General features: G+C 37.1%; 1 protein-coding gene across 8 annotated transcripts in view; it reads right to left on the bottom strand.

Moving 5' to 3' along the window:
• ADGRB3 (adhesion G protein-coupled receptor B3) overlaps nt 1-21554 on the bottom strand; it is a 644987-nt gene that overhangs the window by 132896 nt on the left and 490537 nt on the right. For all 8 annotated transcript variants that reach the window (XM_070584837.1, XM_070584838.1, XM_070584839.1 and 5 more), the window contains 2 exons: nt 3916-4042; nt 2191-2294 (listed from right to left, as the gene is read on the bottom strand). In XM_070584837.1, coding sequence (XP_070440938.1) covers nt 2191-2294; nt 3916-4042 — 231 coding nt within the window. The remainder of the gene's footprint in view (nt 1-2190; nt 2295-3915; nt 4043-21554) is intronic.

Here is a 21554-nt window from a genome sequence, read left to right as displayed (position 1 = left end):
CTAACGAACTACATGGGACACCAAAAGATTTCAAAATAGTACATTACATATAAAATAATTCTGATGTTTGTACATTTTACAAAACATTAGAAAATCAAAAACTTTAAACTTTTTAAGTAGAAAAAAGGCAATAGGATCCTAACACGAGTATTACACAGTAATGTTACAAAGCAAATTTAATGTTTATAAAATGCATTCACATGTTGTCATGCTATAAGATTCACTTAATAATTTACGAGTCTTGAAATTTCTACCAAACTATTAAAATTACTCCAACTCTTCCACTTGTAATAGCAATGAGTTGATGGCCACCAACTGTTATGAATCCACATTTACATTGTTTCTCGGTACTCTCTTCTATACTTCTCAGTTTCATGTTAAGTTTTGATAGATCCTTTCAGGTGTCTTGGTAATTCCTAGAAAACTATTGTAATAGGTGATTTTCCTGGATATTCTGGATTAAAGAAAACTTTATTATGGAAAATTAATCCTGTACTTCCTTGATAAATTTTATATATCATTTACACTGGCAGTGTTTGTGTTAGTGTTAGCTATTTGTACTGAGGGGTGAAGAGAAGGCGGAATCGGTGCCTGAAACCTAAATGCTGAGAAATGGAGCTCACTTAGCTCTAGATACTTCAGTAAGCGTGAATTATGGTGCTATTGTGATTGCCTAGTATCCTGGCCTTCAAACACTGTCTCATTTTCTGAGAAGTGCCTTTCAGGCAATTGTGGAAGAGAAAGTCATCTTCTTCTCAGCCTTTGTCCATCTTGCTCTTGCATTACCAAGACAATGCCCACTCGACTAAGGCCTGGACCCTGGATTCTCTGCCTACAATGCCATGTCAAACCAAGCATTTCTTTCATTTCATGGGATTGGCCATACTTTATCAGATTGTCTCACTTTGTCAGTATTTCACTGCCAGATAACTCCCTCACAGGAAGGAAGAAACTCCACCATGTACCAGCGCCAAGGGAGCAAGAATGTACACATATTTTATTTTTGTATAGTACATGAAAATTTCACTATATTTGACAATTTAATATCCTGGACAATTAATTCTTACCCTCAAAAGTGCATAAAACATAATGGAGAACAATGACTTTCTTTTATATAGATTTCTTTTATTTATAAATATTTATAAATATCTTATTTTATTTATTTCTTTTAAATAAAGGATGTTAAATCAATTTCCTTATTAAATTATAATTAATTTTTCAACTGAATTGTTTTTTATCTTAAGTAAAAAGTAAGTAAAATACTAGGACTGGCTACTTTTGCCATTATAACATTACAAATATTCAGAAAATAATATGTAATTATCTATTTATAATACAGTAACTTTCTAGAACATTTTTTAATAATCAAATAGATATAAAAATGTTTAACATTTAAAATTTTAAAAATCCATGAGGAAGTTTGGCCATCTGGTTATGTACTGGTTACCAATATGTGAACAGACATAATAAACCTCACAGGTCTAACTCCTATTAAGAGAATAAGAATAAATTTTAGAGAAATACTAAATTTTCATAAAATACCAGCAGAAGCAATTTCAAATATTGTAGAACAAAATTTTCCAATCACCTCCCCTTGTTTTTATACATTTCTGGCTTCTTTTAATCAATTTGTCAAAATCTGACTCATTGGAAACATTCAACCAAGAGGCCTTTTCTAGAGCATTGTGGTATTCAGGTGGTGCATCGAGACTACAGAAGACTTTGCTCATTGTCTGGGACATACTGAAAGCATGGGTTTAAAACTTAAGAATTTGGAGACCATATTTCTATAACAGAGAAATTAATTTGACTGTACCGATTAAACTCTCAAGCTCACTAGCAAGTGGGATAAATAGAAACCAAATGGAGACTGAACTTGGGGTGTAAGAGCACCATGCTTGGGGGTAAGCGACTTGTTTCAGGCTACCATCATTTGAATTAGTAAGAAAAGTGTGTGTGTGTTTTGTTTATTTTCTCATCATAAGCAAACATGGACAAGATAAACATATATATTATTTATTATTATTGAGCTCATTTATTACAGCTCCATCACAGCAGTTATAACTCTGTTCTAAAAATAGTTCTTTCAGTAAAGTAAGAAGACAGGAGACATATGAGGGTTAGCAGCTTCCCTGATTTAACTCTGCATAGCAGGGCATCCAGTTTCCAGTGTATGAACTGATTACATACCTCCACAATGCTGCGTAGACAACGGCTAGGGTGATCAAGGCCAGGCAAGAAAGGCCACTGCCTACTATGAGGGTAACTGAAGGTGCACCAGAGGATTCCATGATCTGCCAATTAAACAAAAGAAACAAAAACGAGAGAGAAGTTTTCAATAAGTTAAAGTCACTTCTAAACTCAGCAAAACTATTCTAACCCTCAAAAATAGCCAATCTAGTTGTTATAGTTACCAGATAATTACCCAGTAACCACCCTGTTCTCATACTCTCCACCTCTAAAGTGCCTGGTTCTAGCTCCTCCCTCTCTCCCACTGTGAAGTAATGATTGCCTTAGAGTTTTAAAGGCTTGATTATGGCATATTACCCACTTACAGCTTCCTAAAATAAAAAACTGAAACTACAACTTCTTCTACATTCACATGTTAAATTTTCTCTAGCTGAAATTTGAAGCAGCATCAGTATTCATTTTTCTTCAACTAACTATAGTTTAGTTATTTCACAACATGTTTTTTGGTAAAATTTACTTGTTTCTCTCATTTACAACCCATTATGTTACCCAAATCTGGTACTTAGACATTGAAAAATGTTCAAACTTTCTGACTTTTGACAACTTTGTTCTAAGTCAAGTATTCTCTCATTTAATTTCACTTGTTTGGCCTCTAAGGATATGGAAGAAAATCAAATTTCAAATGCAAGACCATAGAATATATTTTGTGGGTTTTTTTCCTAAGAACAAAATATGTAGAGATAATTTTCACAATCCCAATATCAGTCCCTAAATACATGACCTTGAAAAACAAGCCTTATATCTCCTAAAACACATATAAAGATTACAAGCAGTCACTGACTTGAGAGGTTTCTTTCCTTGGACATTAACATGATGCTAACTAATGAAATCTGTTGTTTTTTGTATTTTTCATATTGGAAATTTGAAGAAATACACTTTAAGATCAAGTGTGTTCCATACCTTAGATATGTACATTAAATTATGTTAGGTACTTTTTGTCATCAAAATAAGTAAGAAGAGTGATACATATTTAGGCCAAATTTAGACAGAAAGTCACATTTATCTTAATAATTATTTTTCAGTATTTCAATTTTTGAAATAATTTTTCAAAATACATTAGATGAGGATATTATTTTTCTTTTGGACAGTTTATACAGCTATCTTTTTCAGAAACTAGTTTTACAAATGTATATACTTTCAAGGAATGATTTTACAGTTTCTGACAGTCCATGCTTTCATGAAAACTTCATTTAATTTTTTAAAAATAAATATCCAAGGACACCCCCAGAAAACCTGTACTGAAAATCCAATATCCAATGCAGATATGCAATATGTTTGGCTATAGTATCTGGGATCTTCATTCTACTACCAACAGCATCCTCACAAATCCCCCAGAACAGCTTTCCAGTTCTAAAATAAAGGTTAAGTGGACAATTATTTTTATTTGAAAGTTTGCAGTATATTAGTAATACGATTGGAGTACATCCTCAAAACTATACTGCAGAAATTTCAAGTTAGAAGACATAAAAATGAGTAGAATTTAGTTACAGCACACCAGCTAGAATTCATCTCACCAAGCTACTGTAGCTAAGGAGGAGAGGAACCCAATTTTGCCCCCTTTGCAACATTTTCCATTTCCCCATTTAAAATGCAGTCCCCTGGAGAAACACTCGCCACAATGTCCCTGCCTTTGCATTAAAGCCGTGTTTTCCCTTTGTTACTTACTATTTCTCTAGGTTGCTGAGCCAAAATGGCGAAGGTAGAGAGACGATCACATAAGCATTTCGTATGGGATGCATCGGTAAGCACAGTTTTACATCCCTGGGTGGACCACGTTCCCAAAGACTCGTTCCTGCAAAGAGGGGGAGATTGGGGTAAATACGCCTGACGGTCAAATCCGTAAAGAAGAAAATGCAGTTTAACTGAGAGAATCGTCTACTGTAATTCCCGTACAGGAAAAAAAAAAATCTACTTGTTGTTGAACAGGACGTAATTTAGATGCATCTCCAGTAATGCAAAGCGAGTGTTTGGAAAAAGCAGGCGGGCGGCGGTGCGGCGTGCAGAGAGCTGTCCAGCGCCGGAGGTGCTGAAACCGGGACTAGCTCTGTCCAGCCCTCTGCGAGGAACGGCGGCGGCGGCGGCAGCACGAGCAGCCGCCAGAGCGTTGGCAGCCACTTCCAAAGCTCGTCGGATCGTTTCAAACACTCAGAGAGTAAAGAGGCTTTTTATATTTTCATACCAGCTCTGATTCCCTTCCCGTATTTTTGGATCGTGAATGCTGGCTTTTAAAATGCGGATTTCTCTGAAAAGCTTGCCTGAAAGGTTACATAGCTTGGGTTGGGTGATAGGATCTTCTCCGCTGCTGGTTAGGGATTTTTCCTCCCTTTAGAATTAGCTGCTGTGAAAATTTCACCCTGGAAACGGGAAGCAGCAGCAGCGGCATCAGCTGGTTCCAACTCTCATTGCCTTTGCATGGTATCCAGGGGAGGGGTGGGTTTCAGACACAAGCTTCTCACTCCACACTTCACTCAGCCCAACACGCCTCTGAAGCCCTTGACATTTCTTCCTCTGACCCGCCTCTTTGCCCTGGGGTAGAAGCATTAAGCTAACCCCAAGTCTGCTAGAATATTTAGAGGAACAACCCCACCCCAAAGTCAGGTAGGAAGCGGGGAAGAGGGCCTGCTTCAATTTTCTCTTTGGTGTAGCCATGCAAAATTCTAAAGCATATGGTTTATTTCCCACCCCAGCAGAACAATAAAAATGGTATCAACCTACGCCTTCTTAGTAGGGGGGGAGGATGGGAGAGAGCCCTTCCACCCCCAGCTGAACTACTCTACAGGAAGAGGATGAAAAGGGGAAAAAAGCTATGGAATTCAACCAATCAACTTTATTATCATTACACGTGTTACACACTGAATGCACCAATTGTCACCTCCCCTCCCCCAGCATGGAAACTCTCCAGTGTGCAAAGCTGTGTGTATGTGTGTTTTTAAATTTCAAACCAAGTTACTACCTGTACTAAAATTTACTCTAAAACTTGAAAAGGATAACATAAGCCTTGATGTTAATTTTGATATGGTACTCAGATTTCACCTACTCTGTCTCTGAATGCCTAAAGCTATTGGGTTAAATATGCATGCAGTCTATTTGAGAGATTGCAATGAGAGAGGTTTCTCTGTGACAGTTGGACTTTCAAGGTGAGCTACAGAATATAATTCACACTTATCCCTTTTTAGAATCTAGAAGCAACATCTTTTTAATATTCATAATTGATATCGCTAATATTCATGACTCAAAATATTCTTAATTACAACTTCTTTTAAGAAGGAATACACTGTATTTGGGGAGAGCTATATAAAAATTATGCCTAAGTTTGCCCAAATACTTCTAAGTATTAGCCAATTCAAAATTTGGTAGGTCTCCTTTCTTTCTCATGTGGTCATGCAACGATGCCAAATTTAAAGAAATATATATCAGTTATAGCTTCAACTATTGCAACAGTATTAAATTACAATTCTACCTAAGCATAGCAGCACTTCAATTTATTTCATTGGCTGTCTGTCTCTTATCTTCCTGTGACAAACAGTTAAGGCCAAATGAAAAACATTTATCTTAGCTGATTAAAGTTTAAAGAAGAAAGATACACTTAGGAGAATCTGACATGTTTTAAAATGTAACATCTGCATTATTCATCCTTGGTGGCAGCTGTACTTTAACGCAGTATCTGTGCTTTCAAGATGGAGTCCAGTACTTAACTTTTCACATTCTGTGGCTATGACCACTAAACCAATTCAAAATCTTAACAGGGAAAAAACTTTACTGTAAATAAGAACTCATATGAGACAAAGTTATATGTTTATAGCCAGGTAATGAAAGTTTGTTTACTTAAGAAAACGTTAACATCACTAAACTTGGGTTGTCAGATATGAAGTCCACGTTCAATATAATGTTTCCAGAATCTGAAGATTCTGTAAAATGGATACGACATCTTTAGAAAAGTAGGTCAATTTACTTTCCTTTGTACAGTGATTGCATTGCTGACCTGGCCCAGCCACAGGCAAAATTGGGAGGTAAGTTACACTGGTCTCCATGTTTTAGTGTTTCACTCCCTTCAAGCATGAACTGTGTCTCACTGGACCCCTTTCACGTGTACCTTGAGCCTGTGTAACATCTGTCCTCACCTTTCTTTGAAATTATTAACCCTTTGTTGACTTTGTTTAAATTTGTGGATAATAATAAGAGTAACTGAGTACAGCTTGATGCACTTTTCCCAGCTCAAAACAAAGATATAAAACACAAAATAATGCATCTGATAGGAGAACAACAGAATTTGGAGCAGATGTGTAGGAGAGAAGATCTTGAAACGTGAGGGGGTAACTACGGACTTTTACATTTGGTCACTCCCAAGAGTTGACCAATAAGAAGTATGAGGCCATTCTGATGGTAAATTCTTTATTGTTTCATAAAACCTCGTGATATTTTAAAAACACATAAACTAGTTCTTAGGAACTAGTTTTTTAAATCACTAGCATACATGTCACTATTATTACAAAACCTATAGCACGTGTCACCTGTATTTTCAAACATTTTATAGCTTATTCCTACTCTACAAAACTCTTTGAAAACGTGGTACACGTGTCTGATTGATTTCAGGGAGACCTTGTCAAGCAACTGATACATGGTAGAGCTAAGGTGAAGCAAATCACTTCCCTAATCTGCACTGAACAAGGTTTTAAACGTGTGAACTATTCCAGCAGTCACATGAGCCTTCCAAAGTCATAGTTTCACATGCTATGATTAACGGTATATCTGTGAATTATTCTTCGTTATTAAGTCTAAGTTGTGAGCAATAGGGTAAACAAATACAATGAAATATGTATGAACATTAAAGCATAATAAAAATAACAGACATGATGTCAGAAGCAAGCACAGAATGATGACACAGACATACACATTATACTGAAAATCACATATATTTTTTTTTCCTAGTGTCTTCTCTGGGCATAATTTTTTTTCAAAAATAACTAGCCCTGCAGAAACCCATCCAACCAGCACGTTCTTTGTTGGTTACACCTACATTCACTCATGTTAGCTGTTAGCTGTCATCTGTATCACTTCTCCTTCTTCCTATTATTAGGCTGGCTAAAAGAAGAAATAATCTCCTTGTCCCAAGTATTCAAAAGTACATGCCCACAAGCACAGAATTCTCTGAGAACATAAGATGCAAAATCTATTACTTCCCAGCTTAAAATTTAACTGAGACCTTTCCTCAATTTCCTGAGTCTCCAGAATTTATTTTTGGATCTGAGAATGTCATTGGGTTCTTGATTTCATGGGAACTTTAAATAACATAGCGTAGGAATATTTCTCTAGTATTTAAGATTAAAGAAAAAATTATCTGTTCACTCCAATAAGCTGTTTAGTAAAAAACTGATAGCAAAAACTTACAGTGACACATTTCAAAACTGTTTCCAGAAATCAAACTTGCATCTTTTTAGACTCCAGTACAACCAGATATTCCACTTGAATCAGGCTTTTATAAAACTGTTTATTCTACTTCATAATAAATCACTACATAAAGTACTTATTATGAATAAGCTATATACTTTAGCAGGTTTATCATCTTTTAGGATATTAATGATCCATTTATTCAAAATCAAAATAGCTACAACAGAAATTTTTTAAAAATTTACACGCAATTTCTAAGTACACCATCCTTACAATGTATGTGTACTGGAGTAATTTTCCCAATCACAGCAGTTATTAATTTCTAAAACTCAGGTGAACCTATACCATTTTTAACGCATATGTTACACCCAAATGAATGATACCTATTTGCCTCTTGGTGTAAGTTATTCTCATAGTACACAAAATTTTGGAGTACAAATGAGAAAAAGTTCTCAATTTTGAGTTGAAACATTCTTTGAGGGCAATTTCTACTTTTCAGGACACTGCAAATACTGAGAACACTCTTATCTCTAGCAACTGTTAATATGTCAAAACACAGTGAATCATAAAATTAAAAAGTTTTGCTAGAAGTAAACCTAATGATCATCTAGCCCACTGGTTCTCAACAATTGTAGTACATCAAAGTTACCTAGAGACATCTGAAAATTCAACCCTAGGGTGGGGCCTGGGCATTATTACTTCTCTACTGCTCCCAGAATGACTCTAGTGCAGAGCCAGGGTTGAGAAGCACGGATCTATCCCAACCCCTCAGTTTCACAGATGAGGAAAGAGAAGTATAGAGAATTTAGGAAACTTGTTTTAAGTCACAGAGTGAAAAGCAAAGCTGGGCTTCTCATTTCCAGACTAGAGATTTTTTAATGCTAAATTTTAATTGTAATCTGTTTTAAAACAGAATGTAATGAACATGTCCTATGCAGTTTTAAGAAAATCTGAATGCCATGCCTATTTACACTTGCAAACATTGTGGCACCAGTCTCATAGTTTTAAAAAATATGAGTTATCAATCAAAGTTAGCTAAAGATAGATACTCATACTCTATAGCTTACATCTTATTTTTTTAAAGTGATATATCCTATGACATTAAAGAAAAACATTGATTTTATACCAATTTTTCATGACATAAAGCATCTCCTATTTCTTTAGTGAGATCATTTACTGTTTGAGGGTGATAAAAAAGTTTAAATTCCAAATTCTGAAAGCATGATAATGGGTAATAGGTAAAAGTTACACGTTCTGGGGGCCGGCCCCGTGGCCGAGCGGTTAAGTTCGCGTGCTCTGCTTTGGCGGCCCAGGGTTTCGCCCTTTCAGATCCTGGGTGCAGACATGGCACCACTCATCAGGCCACGCTGAGGCAGCATCCTGCATGCCACAACTAGAAGGACCCATAATTAAAATATACAACTATGTACTGGGGGGATTTAGGAAGAAAATCAGAAAAAAAAAAAAAAAAGAAGATCGGCAACAGTTGTCAGCTCAGGTGCCAATCTTTAAAAAAAAAAGTTACAAGTTCTTTTTCCCTTCTAAAAATGATATCCTCTGTATTTTGACTTAATGGAAGACTGTGATTCTAAGTTATTTTTATATCAATCATGATGTTGTATAAGGTATTGTAAATATTTTAGTATTACTAAAATATATATATTTTACTATGAAAAGCATAACACCAACATGAAGCACATATACTTCATTCATTGGGATGAATTGAGAAGTGGGCACTTTGCTACTCCCAGGAAGAACACCTGCCGTCCACTATGCTGGGCCTGGATTAATAGTGGCCCCTCCATACTATGACACGAGATTTCCAACTTGTTACCTGGAAATGAACCAGCTCCAGGAATATTCTTCTCTTAGATCTTCCTCACACCTCTCTATGCCCAGTAATACTTTCCATCAAACTCTAGAATACTGGTTGATAAATTCATCTTACTTTCTTCATTTGTAAAATTCACATTCTCCACACCAGCCTGGGATATTAGCGCTTTTGAGAACTGTGTCTTGTTTGACTTTGAATCTCTAACCTACTGCTTTTCACTTACTAGGGACTTAATGATAAATGTTAGTTCATTCAATTTAATAATTATTTACATTTCAAGGGATGGTTTTTAATACTGCTGGATCCAGACTGTCTTAGCTCTAATTTACTTTCTGTCCTTCAGCATATAGTAGAAATGCAATCTGAAGAGTATCAGTGTATATTAATAAGCTTATCTACTTGCTTTTGGTCTTCAAACATCATCTGATGATGAACTCTGAAAGACTCAGCCTCCTGTAGTGAATATGTTCAATGCGGCAGTGAGGCCTGAGTCTTCACTAACCAGTCAATAAGCATTTAGTGAGTACTTTTCAAATGCCAATGTAGAAGACACATAAAAAAATAACATATTTTCTTTCTTAGACAAGCTGACAATCTGGTTGGGAAGACCACACACAATCCAAGAATTCGTAATTCGACAAATTAATCCAGAAAATGCAGTCAGTTCTACCCTTCTATTTCAACCACCATCATCTCTTGCCTGGAGAAATCTCATCACTGGGCTTCTTGTTTCCACTCTTGCCACCTTACACTCAAGTTCAAATTCAACACAGCAGCCAGAGTGGTCCTGTTGACATATATGTCAAATCATGTCACTCTGTCCAGAACTCTATCAATGGTTCTTCCAATGTGACTTGGAGTAAAAGCAAAGCCCTTCCAATGACCTACAAAGACCTGTACAACCTGGTCTGTCACCATCTTCTAACACACTTGCCTTTGAAACCACACTGAGCTCCTTGTTTTCTCAGCTTGGCATTTTGTGCTGGCAAATCCCTTCGCCCAGAATGCACTCCTCAAAGATATTCACATTGCTTATTCACTCGTGTAGGTCTCTGCCCTTATGTCATCCAACCAGAGATGTTGTCACTTACTATCCACTGTAAGATAGTAACTCTCCTTCTATAGGAGGTTAAAGATGGGTACAAATTCTATATAACTCTTCTCATCAAGAGGAGGAGTTTATCTCCCCTTCCTTTGAATTTTGGTAAGCCTTGTGACTTATTTGATGAGAAGAATGCAGTGGAAGTGATGTATGACTTCTCAGCTGAGGCCTCAAGAGGCCTTATAGTTTCCACTCTCAACATATTGAAATTCCGCTATCATGAGAGGTAGCAGCCCAGGCTACCCTCACTGAGGATGACAGATTGGCACCAACTACCAGACATTTGAGTGAGACGATATTAGATGGTCCAGCCTCAGGTTGAATTGCCAGATGACTGCAGCCTCATGAATGACACCAGATGAGACCAACAGAAGAACCAACCAGCTGAACTCAACCAAATAACTGAACCACAGAATCGTGAGCAAATAAAACGGCTGCTGTTTTAAGCCACTCAGATTTGAAGCGGTTTGTTACATAATAATTGATATACTATACAATAACTTCCCATGGGCCCTTTGCCCTTACTCTGATCTGTTCCTTCCCACAGCACTTATCACATCTAATAGATATATTACATATATATTTTTTTCATTCATTTTTTGCCTGTCTCTACTTACTAGAATGTAAGCTTCCTGAGGTCAGAGATATTGTCATATTCACTTCAGTATCCCCAGATCCTGAAACAGAGCTTGACACATGACGGGTGCTCAATAAATATTTGCTGAATGAATACCTGGTAGATTTTGACCTGATATAGTTGGCCTTTCCTGCATCATTAATTCATTTGTTTATTTAGCAAATATTTACTCAGCGTCAAATATGATGCAGACCCTGTACTAGGTTATTTTGTGGACATATTAGATTTCCATTTTGCCCTTTGGAGCTTGAGAGCTCCAATGGAAATTATCTTGCAGGTGTAGTGTCACTGCCTTTTTGTCATTAAATACACATTAAAACAAAGAATATGCTACTCTTGAGGGTCACTGAACATCATTTACAAGAACGGTAGCACTAATTTTATTGCCAGTAATATCTTTTATTTATTTGTTTACTTATTTATTAAGCTGTGGTAAGAGCACTTAACATGAGATTTATCTTCTTAACACATTTTCAAATGTACAATATAGTATTATTGACTATAGGCACAATATTGTACCTCAGATCACTACAATTTATTCATCCTGCATAACCAAAATTTAATACCTGTAGAAATGCCCCATTTCTCCCCTCCCAGGCCTTGGTAACCACCATTCCAAAAGTACAGGCAACAAAAGCAAAAATAGACAAGTGGACCATATCAAATTAAAATGCTTCTGCACAGCAAAGGAAACAAATATCAGAGTGAAAGGCAACCTACAGAATGGGAGAAAATACTCACAAACCATATATCTGATGAGATTAATATCTAAAATATGTAAGGAACTCAAACTCAATAGAAAAAAAATTTAAAAATGGGCAAAGTATTATTTTTGTTGTTGCTTTTTAAATTGGAAATAGAGTAGAAAGGAGTATGGGAAGGAATAATATTAAGGAAGGCGATCTACTGGGTTACAAATATGTAGAAATATCTTCACCATGATTTATTAATAATTAAAGATTAAAATATGCTAGCTGCCATGATTAATTAGTCAATAGGCAAATAATAATAATCACAGTAATGAAAATAACAGCTAACATTTACTGAGTGTCTACTCAATGTTAGATGCTGTGGTAGATGCTTTAAATACATGTTTTTAAAAATCCTAAAATAAAATATCAAAATAAATATTATTGCTATTTTCTCAGATAGGAAAATTGAGACAAATGAGCTAATGCCTCCATCCAGGTCATGAGGACCCTGGAGACGAAAGAGAGTGGAGTTGGAAGTGGCCTGCTTATCTCAATCTGTATAATATCCATGCAAATCTTGGACCACTGACCTTTGGCTTTATTATTATATGTTTAAAAGAAATAAATGGACCCAAGAGATTATAACTTTCCTAAGGCCATCCAGCTAGCAAAGGACTCTGCCAGGTATAAAGCCTAAGTCTGTATAACTTCCAAGCAGATTCCCCGTCCTCTGTTCTCTCAGTGGGGGGTAGATACAACGAGAGAGCACAGTCAGAGTCAGGAATATACAGGGAGAACACTCAGAGAGAGGGATGGATTTGGGAGAATTAAAATCTCACAGAAAAATAGTGGGGAGAACTTCATGAAAAGGAGACTGGTCAAAGGCCAAATACTTAAGAAAATGAAAAGATGTAGCTTGAGAATGGTCACTGTGGGCACAGAGGGGGACACCGAGAAGCTTTAAGAGAATAATTTTAGTATACAGCTCAGATGAAAATTAGATCTCTCAAAGTTAAAAAAGGAACATTGTGATATCAGAGTTCAGCAACAGAAGGAAAAAGATTGCCTGTGAGTCAGATAGCACAGAAAAACAAAATTGCCAATTTTTTTTTATTTTGAGGTAGGAATCAGTTTCCTAACACCTTCCAATGCAGATCTAAACAGTGCAGGCAGACAGATTGTGATAGAATGTATCAATGATGAGAAAGGAGTTCCACAACCTGATTCAGAACATCGATGAGGGAGTTGATGTTATAAAGAAGAGAAAAAAATCTTCTACTGAAACTCCAAGGGGAAAGCTTTATTTCTTTGAATAAAATGAAAGAAAATTCAAGAATAAAGTTCCATTTATACCATTTTAAGTATTTCTTCCTCAGAAATTTTCCAAAAATTTGTTTCAACCATTAAAAAAAAAAGAGCAGAATCTGATGTGGGCAGAAAAGAGACAGTTTGGGGGCATATGGAAATAGAACTTTGAATGGAAGTGAAGAGGGCTGCCATTATACACTTTAATTGATGTTATGTATGGTATGTCTAATAAAATAACAAAGTACACTTTAGTTCTGTATATAACTAAATTAAGACAGATTTCCAAAGTCATTCTTGAGTGTAGGTAAGGGCAAGTCCTAATTTTTTTCTCTCATTTCTTTTCAAGAGACTTTAAAATGCCTTGAGCACTGACTGTTAATCTCAAAAATCACAAAATAGTCCATTGTGTTTGAATATTTTCTCTGTCAAAATAACTGTTTACCTAGGCTAGTAACCAATTTTTAGTCTGATATAATTTGCAACAGCTGAAATGCAAAACCCTGAAAAAGGAAGATTATTGAAATAAAATAGAGCAAATTTAAACATATGTTACTTTCCACACTGGTTCTCAGTTAATCTGGACACAAAGCCAGTCCTGAGATATGACTAGACCATTGTAAATTTACAAAACAACAATATGCATCCAAGATATCACCAGTTTAAAGTTAACTCATTCACTTCCTGATTCTAATGGCTTTTGTTTCACATTCATTTTGCAGAGGATTAATCCCAAATGGGTAAAATCCACACAGAAAAAAGACTGGAAATGTATTTGACAAAATTAACAACAGCTGTCTCAGGGTATTAAATTTGAGTATTATCTTTTGCTCCTTTTTATTTTTGTACCTTTCCATTTTTCCTATATGACTATATTACCCCTATAATCAGAAAAAATTTCTTTTGAGCTTCGAAAAGAAAATTATATGAAATAGTATCAAGCTAACATAAATTATCAGAAGATTAATTCTTTTATTGTCTTTATTTGTAAGAAATAAACATTTCTTAAGTACTTTTATAACTTGAACCAAAATAGCCCCCTCACCAGAAAACTAAAGGAGATAACTAAGGAAAATCTGCATACAGCTTTCGAAACGTGTAAGTATTTATATGTGATGTGGGCATATAAGAGAGTTCTAATTTCAAATAGATTCTCCAAGTCTTTTATTCTTAGATATCAAAAGTCATTTTGTAGCACATGAATATTTCCTTTTAAGCTACAGCAGCATCATGGCGCACTGAACTGAATTAATAATGGTTGGGTTCACAGACTGATGTTCATTTTTATTACTTTCCATTATTTACCAGGGAGGTAATCTTATGTAATCTTTTGCTAAAGTTACATAAATAACTTACCCAGATTTGTAGTGATAAGGCAGACTTTGCAAATTGATACTTAACCACTGACTTACAATGGTCATCTTTAAGCCTTAACCATTATTTTGTAGAAGGCCCAGCAGAAGGACAACTTACAAGAAAGCAAATAGTTCTACGCCTGAAAATGAAGATCAACTGTTTCTCCTAAAATTTATACAACATATTTTGGGCAGTTGTGGATGCTTCCACTGTTCCTAACACCTCTAAGTTAAATCACTTTACTGTTAAACATCATCTACAAAAAATATTCTGTATAACACTGTGAAGGGACATCTATGATTCACAACATTTTTCTGTACCCCCTGGCACTAGAAATTTCAACAGCAAAATCACTGGGTACACATCTTAGGCAGCTATGTGTACTATATAACTTTTTTCCCCATTCCATTTGGAATTATAATTATGATGTGGCTTGGTTGTAAACTGATCTAGTCATGCTTTTGGCATTGGGTCACAGGTTAGCTGTTTTCTAAGTTAAAAATTTGAGCACATTCTTGCAATGTTAACGCAAACAGGAAGAATAGTTTTCAACAATTTACTGTTGAGATGTGAAACTGAGAGATCAGTTAGAGGCTGAAGCTTAATTCACTCAAAATTCAGACCCTTTATTTCTAGATAAAGCTAAGAATACATGATTTTGATATCAGAGTTATTAGTTTCAAGAAATAGAAATTTTAAATCTTGAGTTAATCATACTTCAAAAAATATGATTCATCATTGCCTACATAGGAAATGCAAAGCTGAGGATTCACTGGACATTTGTATGTGTTAAAAGACTATTTGGATGGCATGATATTCTTAGAACTCTTGAAAAGGGAGGCCTGAGGATTAGGGGGATGTTGCTCTGCCCACTTCCTCCGTGTATTGTGTGTAGTTTGGATCCTGGATATTAGCAGAGGGGAAAAGGAAACGACTGACATGGCAGAACCAAGTATAACTATCTACAAACACATAGAAATGAAATAAGGTGATCTGTGTATGAAAAACTGATTCAAATAAAATATAAACTAAGAAAATAATCTGTTCACAAAAATCGAGTAGTTCATAGTCATACATTTATTCAACTAACACACTAATTTTGCACCAGCCCCAAATATCACTGATTTGCAACTATTGAATTCTTTGAAAGTAATCAATATCCCAGCATTGCAGTGTTTAAAGTGAAAAAGCCCACTCAATAAAAGCTAGGCTGCCAACGTTTTGTACCTGCTTGATGATGGAGATGAGTACATGCAGCAAGTCAAACTGTATAATAATGGCTTCAGTAAATATTAGAGAAAGGTTTTTCATCTGTTTTTTCCTTCTAATTAAAATTACACTTGGAATTTGCTGTGACTAGTTTCAAAAGAGCTTGCAAAGTTTCCTCCCTTTTATGTCATCCATAGAATCTGCGGGAAAACAAATATCTTTATTCTGTCTATAGCTCCTCAGATACGGCAGTGGGAAACTTGGCTTCTGGTCTCAGCTGCACCAGCAGCAGTGGCAGGGTGCTGTTATCCGGAGGAAATCTGGCTTAACCTGGGGCTCAGCATCCTCATTTATAAAGTTAGACAGGTGCACATTCTAGCTATCTTATAGGGATATTGCATTGATAAAATGCAAGATAATAGATATCCTCACCAATTATTTATTTAGTGGTTATACAGGCCAGGAATTATTAATGGGAATGAAAATAATTTTTCTAAAAGTTAAATGTTGTATATAAATGCAATATATTACCATGATGATCACACGTACCATTTTATTGACAAGAAAACCATGTCAGAGGAGTCAAGTGACAAGAACAAGATTATCCATCAAAAAGTATCTCTCTTATGGTGACACCATAATGTTTCCAGGCTAAGAGGGGAATACCAGAGTCCAGGTTTGGAAGACCCAAGGTTAAAAGAAAGAAGGTAATTAATGTCCTTCATGAAGAAGGAAAGAGATGGTATGAATCAATTTTCACCATGAATTTTTTTGTTACTATAAAGTTTTTAAGAACTGGAAAGAGAACCCTGGATTAGTAAATCTCTTTGGAATCATACAGTCACACAGCCAACAGCTAAATCATGTATTGTTTTGAAGTCATGGGTGGCTAGTGAAATACCAGGAGAGAAGTATACAGTATCAGTGAAAGGATCCATGTCACATCCTGACATAAAATGCAAAGGATGTAATCTTCCTATATCCCAAACACTGCCATTACTAAGAAATTATCAATAGAAACCTTCTATTCAAAGCACTTTCTTTGGAAATTATGAGTATTTAAAATAAATGCCCTGGGAGATATGGTCAAAGATAGAAACATATGAAATTACAAAATGTAGTGATTTCAACAACCTTGTGGCTGTGAGGGAACTTGAAGGTAGATGTCTTTTGTGGGAGGCCATAGATTGCCCAGCCCCCCCAAAAACAAGAGGTTAGGAAAGCGAGGCCATGGTAGCTGCTTCTGCTGACAAGGGTTCACAGAGAAAGGATTGTTCTAAGGCTCCAGAACATCTCATACCACTGACCTGGCCAGTCATCTGCCAAGCTACACACTGTTGACTCCATGGCAACGTGACCAGAGAGCAGCAATGGAAAAGCGATAGCAGCCCAAGCTTAATTGCTTGATGACAGCACACGCAGAAGGATGACACGGAGGTGGAGGTCTTTCATGAATTATGTAATGTGGCTCTCTAAGTTCAATGCTTAAGGATGCTTAATGCTTAAGTTGATTTTTAAAGTCTGATATACAATTTGAAAGGACAGTATTCTTCTATGAATTTATGGGTGGGTGAAATTAAAGTTTTTTGGTGCTTATTTGGACACCCCAAAAATATTGACTTTCAAAATTTATAGAACATGAAATTCGTAAATTTATACACCATGCTTTAATGGCTTCTTTTGTGCTTGGCACAGTACTAGGCATAAGGATTTCAAAGACTGAAAGATACACGTAGTCCCCGCCCTCAAGCATAGTGTGGAGACAAATACACAGCTTGTCCACTCCCACCTTGATTAAGAAAATTCCAAAACCTAAAACCCAATTAGAAACGGTAGGGGGGTGGCTAGTGATCTGGTGACAAAGAGGAAGAAGCACATGAATCCATTTCTCCAAGGCTTGGCATTTAAAGAAACACGTCTTTCCACCTACTTAAATAAATGAGCATTCTAGCTTCCTATTATGATGTTCTGGCTTCTTAATACATTCATAAGGCAAGTGGTGAAAATTCATGGCTGAAGGACAGCACTGAACCCTCCATGGCGTAATTAACATTTTAATGAGCAGTCAAGGCCTTTCCTGTTTTGGATCTCAACCGTGGGTCTCCTGAGTGGATCTCAATCTGTTGAGCTCCGAGAATGAGATAATTCTGTCTTGGTGAGACTTGAAACAAAAGTCCATCACACAGGCCTTGTTTCAGCTCAATACCACTCCCTCCTTTGTCAGCAGAGCTCGCTTCTTTCTATTCGCATGTGCCGTGTCAGAGTCCAACAGCTAGCGTTCAGCTCTGGTTTCCTTTTTAGCAAGTACAAAAACTGTAGCCTCAACACTCACACTCCAGGACTGGCTAATTTTCAGTAAATGACCGACTAATTGCAAGTTCCCCTCATTTGCAAGGTGCAGTGGGCTAACTGCTATTTGGGGACACAATAATTTGCAGAGGAAGCATTGGGTAATGCTTGTAATTTAATTATTTGCAAATCAAACTTTGCCTAATACACCAAAGGCACTAAAGTTCTTCATTGGAGACAAGTTTGAAGGTCATTAAAGAGCTATTTGTTACGAGGTTTCAGAGAGCAAAGTACCTAAAAAATGTTCTAATGGATAGAAAAACACTTTTATTCGCAGATAAAAATCTTTCAAAAACATTAAAAGCCAATCTCCTTATTTTCATTACTAGGCAAAAAAAAGTGTCACAAGAAAAATTCCTGTGGGAAAGTTTCAAGCATCTTAAAAATGAGGCTTATAATAGAAAAGCCTTCTCTGTCATAATTAATATAGCATCACTAATATAAAACCCGGGCTGCTTCTCCCATCGTCATATCTCATTTCTGACTGCTGCAAACCCATTACTATAATGTACGCTACACGTATAGCACAATATACATTATATTATTATTCTTATTAGGTAAAGGCTGCAGAATCTCATGGAATTTTGACATTTATTTCTTGGTGACAATAAAGCATAGCTCAAGCTATTTCTAAAGATGTGAACACTAATAATCCTCATAGATACTGAAGTAGTTCAGCCACTACTTTAAATTTCACTTACTGATTCAGTCATGAAAGCAAGGACACCACGCACATTTACCTATGAGTTACATAATCTTTTAGCAAAGTTGCAGATTCCAGTTGTGCTCATTGTGTCCTTCAGTTTTCCTGTTTCTCTCTTAACCATAGTCAAGGATATTTAAAAAAAAAAAGTTAAAGCATAGAGATATCTGTCATATTTAGCTGATTGATTTTACGAAGAATAGTTGTCACATAATATCTGCCACTGAAGTAAATTTCATTCAAGTTCTCCAAAGAGAATCAGACATCAACACAATGTTCCACAATATAAACAACCTATTTTTGTAGGCTTCTATCTAGGATACACAGAAAATCCCAGGAAATCAGAAATTTTCCTATTGAAGATACATTTGGGAAGAACGGTATGAAGATTGTTTATTCTCAGAGTGGCACACAAAATTTATTTTTGCGCAATTTCCAACTTTGCAATCTTAAGACAAAGCAACAAATTACCTATGTTCAAACTTCTCTACTTCAGGCCATTAAATATATCTTCAGTGTCCTAGAGGTCGACTGTGGCTGTTCCTGGGGCAGACTCAGGTTCAAAACCAGCCCTGGGAAGTGTAACAACTACACTCTGGAGCAGCGGTTTTGTATTACTGAGGTGGCTTCTGCACCTTTGAACACGAAAGACAAACACTGACAGAAATCCATTCCACCTCCAAACAAGAGTGGCGCTATTCCATGAACTAGGTGCAGCTTTGGGAAAACATTTAAAAAATCAGTAGATGTACAGAAAATCCATTTGCGACCCCACAAATGCTCACTGGCTCCAGTTTTGTCTGATGAGCGTGACTTCCCTCCCCTTCCCGAGCTATCTTCACCCAACTAAGCTTCTTGCTACCAGGCTTCCTGAACCAAGACTTCTGTAAAGGCAACAGATTCTCTATGGAAAGTCAAGCACAAAATAATAGGAAGAAGAAGGAGAGCTTGCTTTTGGAGTCCCCTGTCTATATTCTGGTAGTTCAATTTGATTGCTTTTAGGTTCTGAGTACAGACATCCTTACAGTAATTTATTTATTCACACACTTGTGAATTAGGTTTTCTTTCAAATCTTCCATGACATGACAGAAAAGACTATTGTTCACTGTTCCCCAGCTTCTCTTCTTTTCCTGCCTCTTCCCAGAGAGTCAAAGTACAGATGGAAGTGATTCCTATTTATACATCTACACCAAGACACAAACTGCCCAGGGCTGTAGTTTATATAAAATCCTGACATGAAAGGGGCTTTACGGGTGGAAAAATATTACTAATGGATTCAAAGATTGGACTGTTATTTAAAATATGACATTAATGGGTTCAAATATTCAACTACAAGCACCATGGACCACTCCGGACAAAAGTTGTTATATTAATATAACAAAGACTGCTTCGTTTTGCAATGTAAAGCTTGAAAGGCCTTGATCGTTTTTTCAGATGCACATAAGGTTTTTACATGTCCACGAAAATATATTAATGTTTAGTGCAAAAAGAAGCATCTCAAGACCATCTCCTGGAGGTCAGAGGGCCTGGCATCCCTATGTAAGAGTCAGACACTGAGCCAAATTCCCCCTCACTTACATCATACTCTCTTCATGTTTAAAAAAAAATAGTTTTCTTAAAAAAAACTATCTAGTTCCAAAGGGATAGAGGAAAAACAAGCTATAGCCACATTACTCCTAATTCTGCCAGACACACCTGAGGATGGGTGCAAGGGCAGAGAACCCTCCACCCGACAGCCAGAGGCGCTGCAAAAAGAAGCGAATGAGGGTCTTTTATCAACCTAGCAGCGCGAAGGAGAGAACACTCCCACACCAAGTCCTCCATCTCCCACTGCATCTCTCTGCTAAACCCAAGGCCCCGCAGGACCAGAGTTGAGACAGGTCACAGCCCATGGGACAGTGGGCAACACTCGCTTCCTGTCCCTTGCGGCCAGGCCACTGGGAACAAAGTGCTGCATTCCTGCTATATCACGCAGCCTTCCTCACCAACCATGTTCCTGAACTATAGCTAATTTATGACTGCAACACTCAGGAGTGAGGGACAGGAAAAGCAGATGCTCATGGCCAGGTTTTGCTAGTTTTACTCTGTGTGCTGCCTATTGCTTCATAAAAATCTTTTCTCCTCTATACAAGTTTTATCACAGTCATCGTGCAGACGTGTCTTAGAGACCGGAGGTAAAGAGGGCAGGCGCAATCTCAGACGTGGCCTTTAGTACAGTAGCGATAAGCAGCCTCCCTTCTTAGTGACTGCTGCCAGGACTCCCGCCTGGTGGGCCTGCAGAGGGCTGTGTGTGCTGAGGAGGTGCACACTGCTGCTGTCTCCGGAGCGCTCTTCAGGGAGACTCCTCCTGGATGAGGCGGCTACAACTCCCACTCAGGATGCAGAGAAGCTGAGGGTTTCCTCTTTCCACTCATTCAGCTGGACCTGATCCAGAGCAGTTGAAAGGAGGTGCGGTGATTTATATACTCCTGTTGTTCCCAGGAACAAGAATCATGCCCCCCTGAGTGTCTTTTTCCTTCTTCAATAAGCCCCTTCATGGTTTCAGGACAAGACAAGCTGCAGGTGGAAGTGAGGTGGGCAGCTCTGTGTTCTCTTCATCTTCAAACCCGAAAGCGCAGGCATTTCCCATGATGACCGACAGCTGATAGCAGCATCCTATCCCCTGTCCCTGAAATCTGGTCACTGGCACTCCATGACCAGTAGGCTCTTTCCAATTATCCTGTACAAGC

The sequence above is a fragment of the Equus przewalskii genome, chromosome 19 (genome assembly GCF_037783145.1).
Source record: "Equus przewalskii isolate Varuska chromosome 19, EquPr2, whole genome shotgun sequence".
In the NCBI taxonomy this organism is placed as follows: domain Eukaryota; kingdom Metazoa; phylum Chordata; class Mammalia; order Perissodactyla; family Equidae; genus Equus; species Equus przewalskii.
Note: the sequence above shows the minus strand (reverse complement) of the source record. Positions and strands in the feature narration are given on the sequence as shown.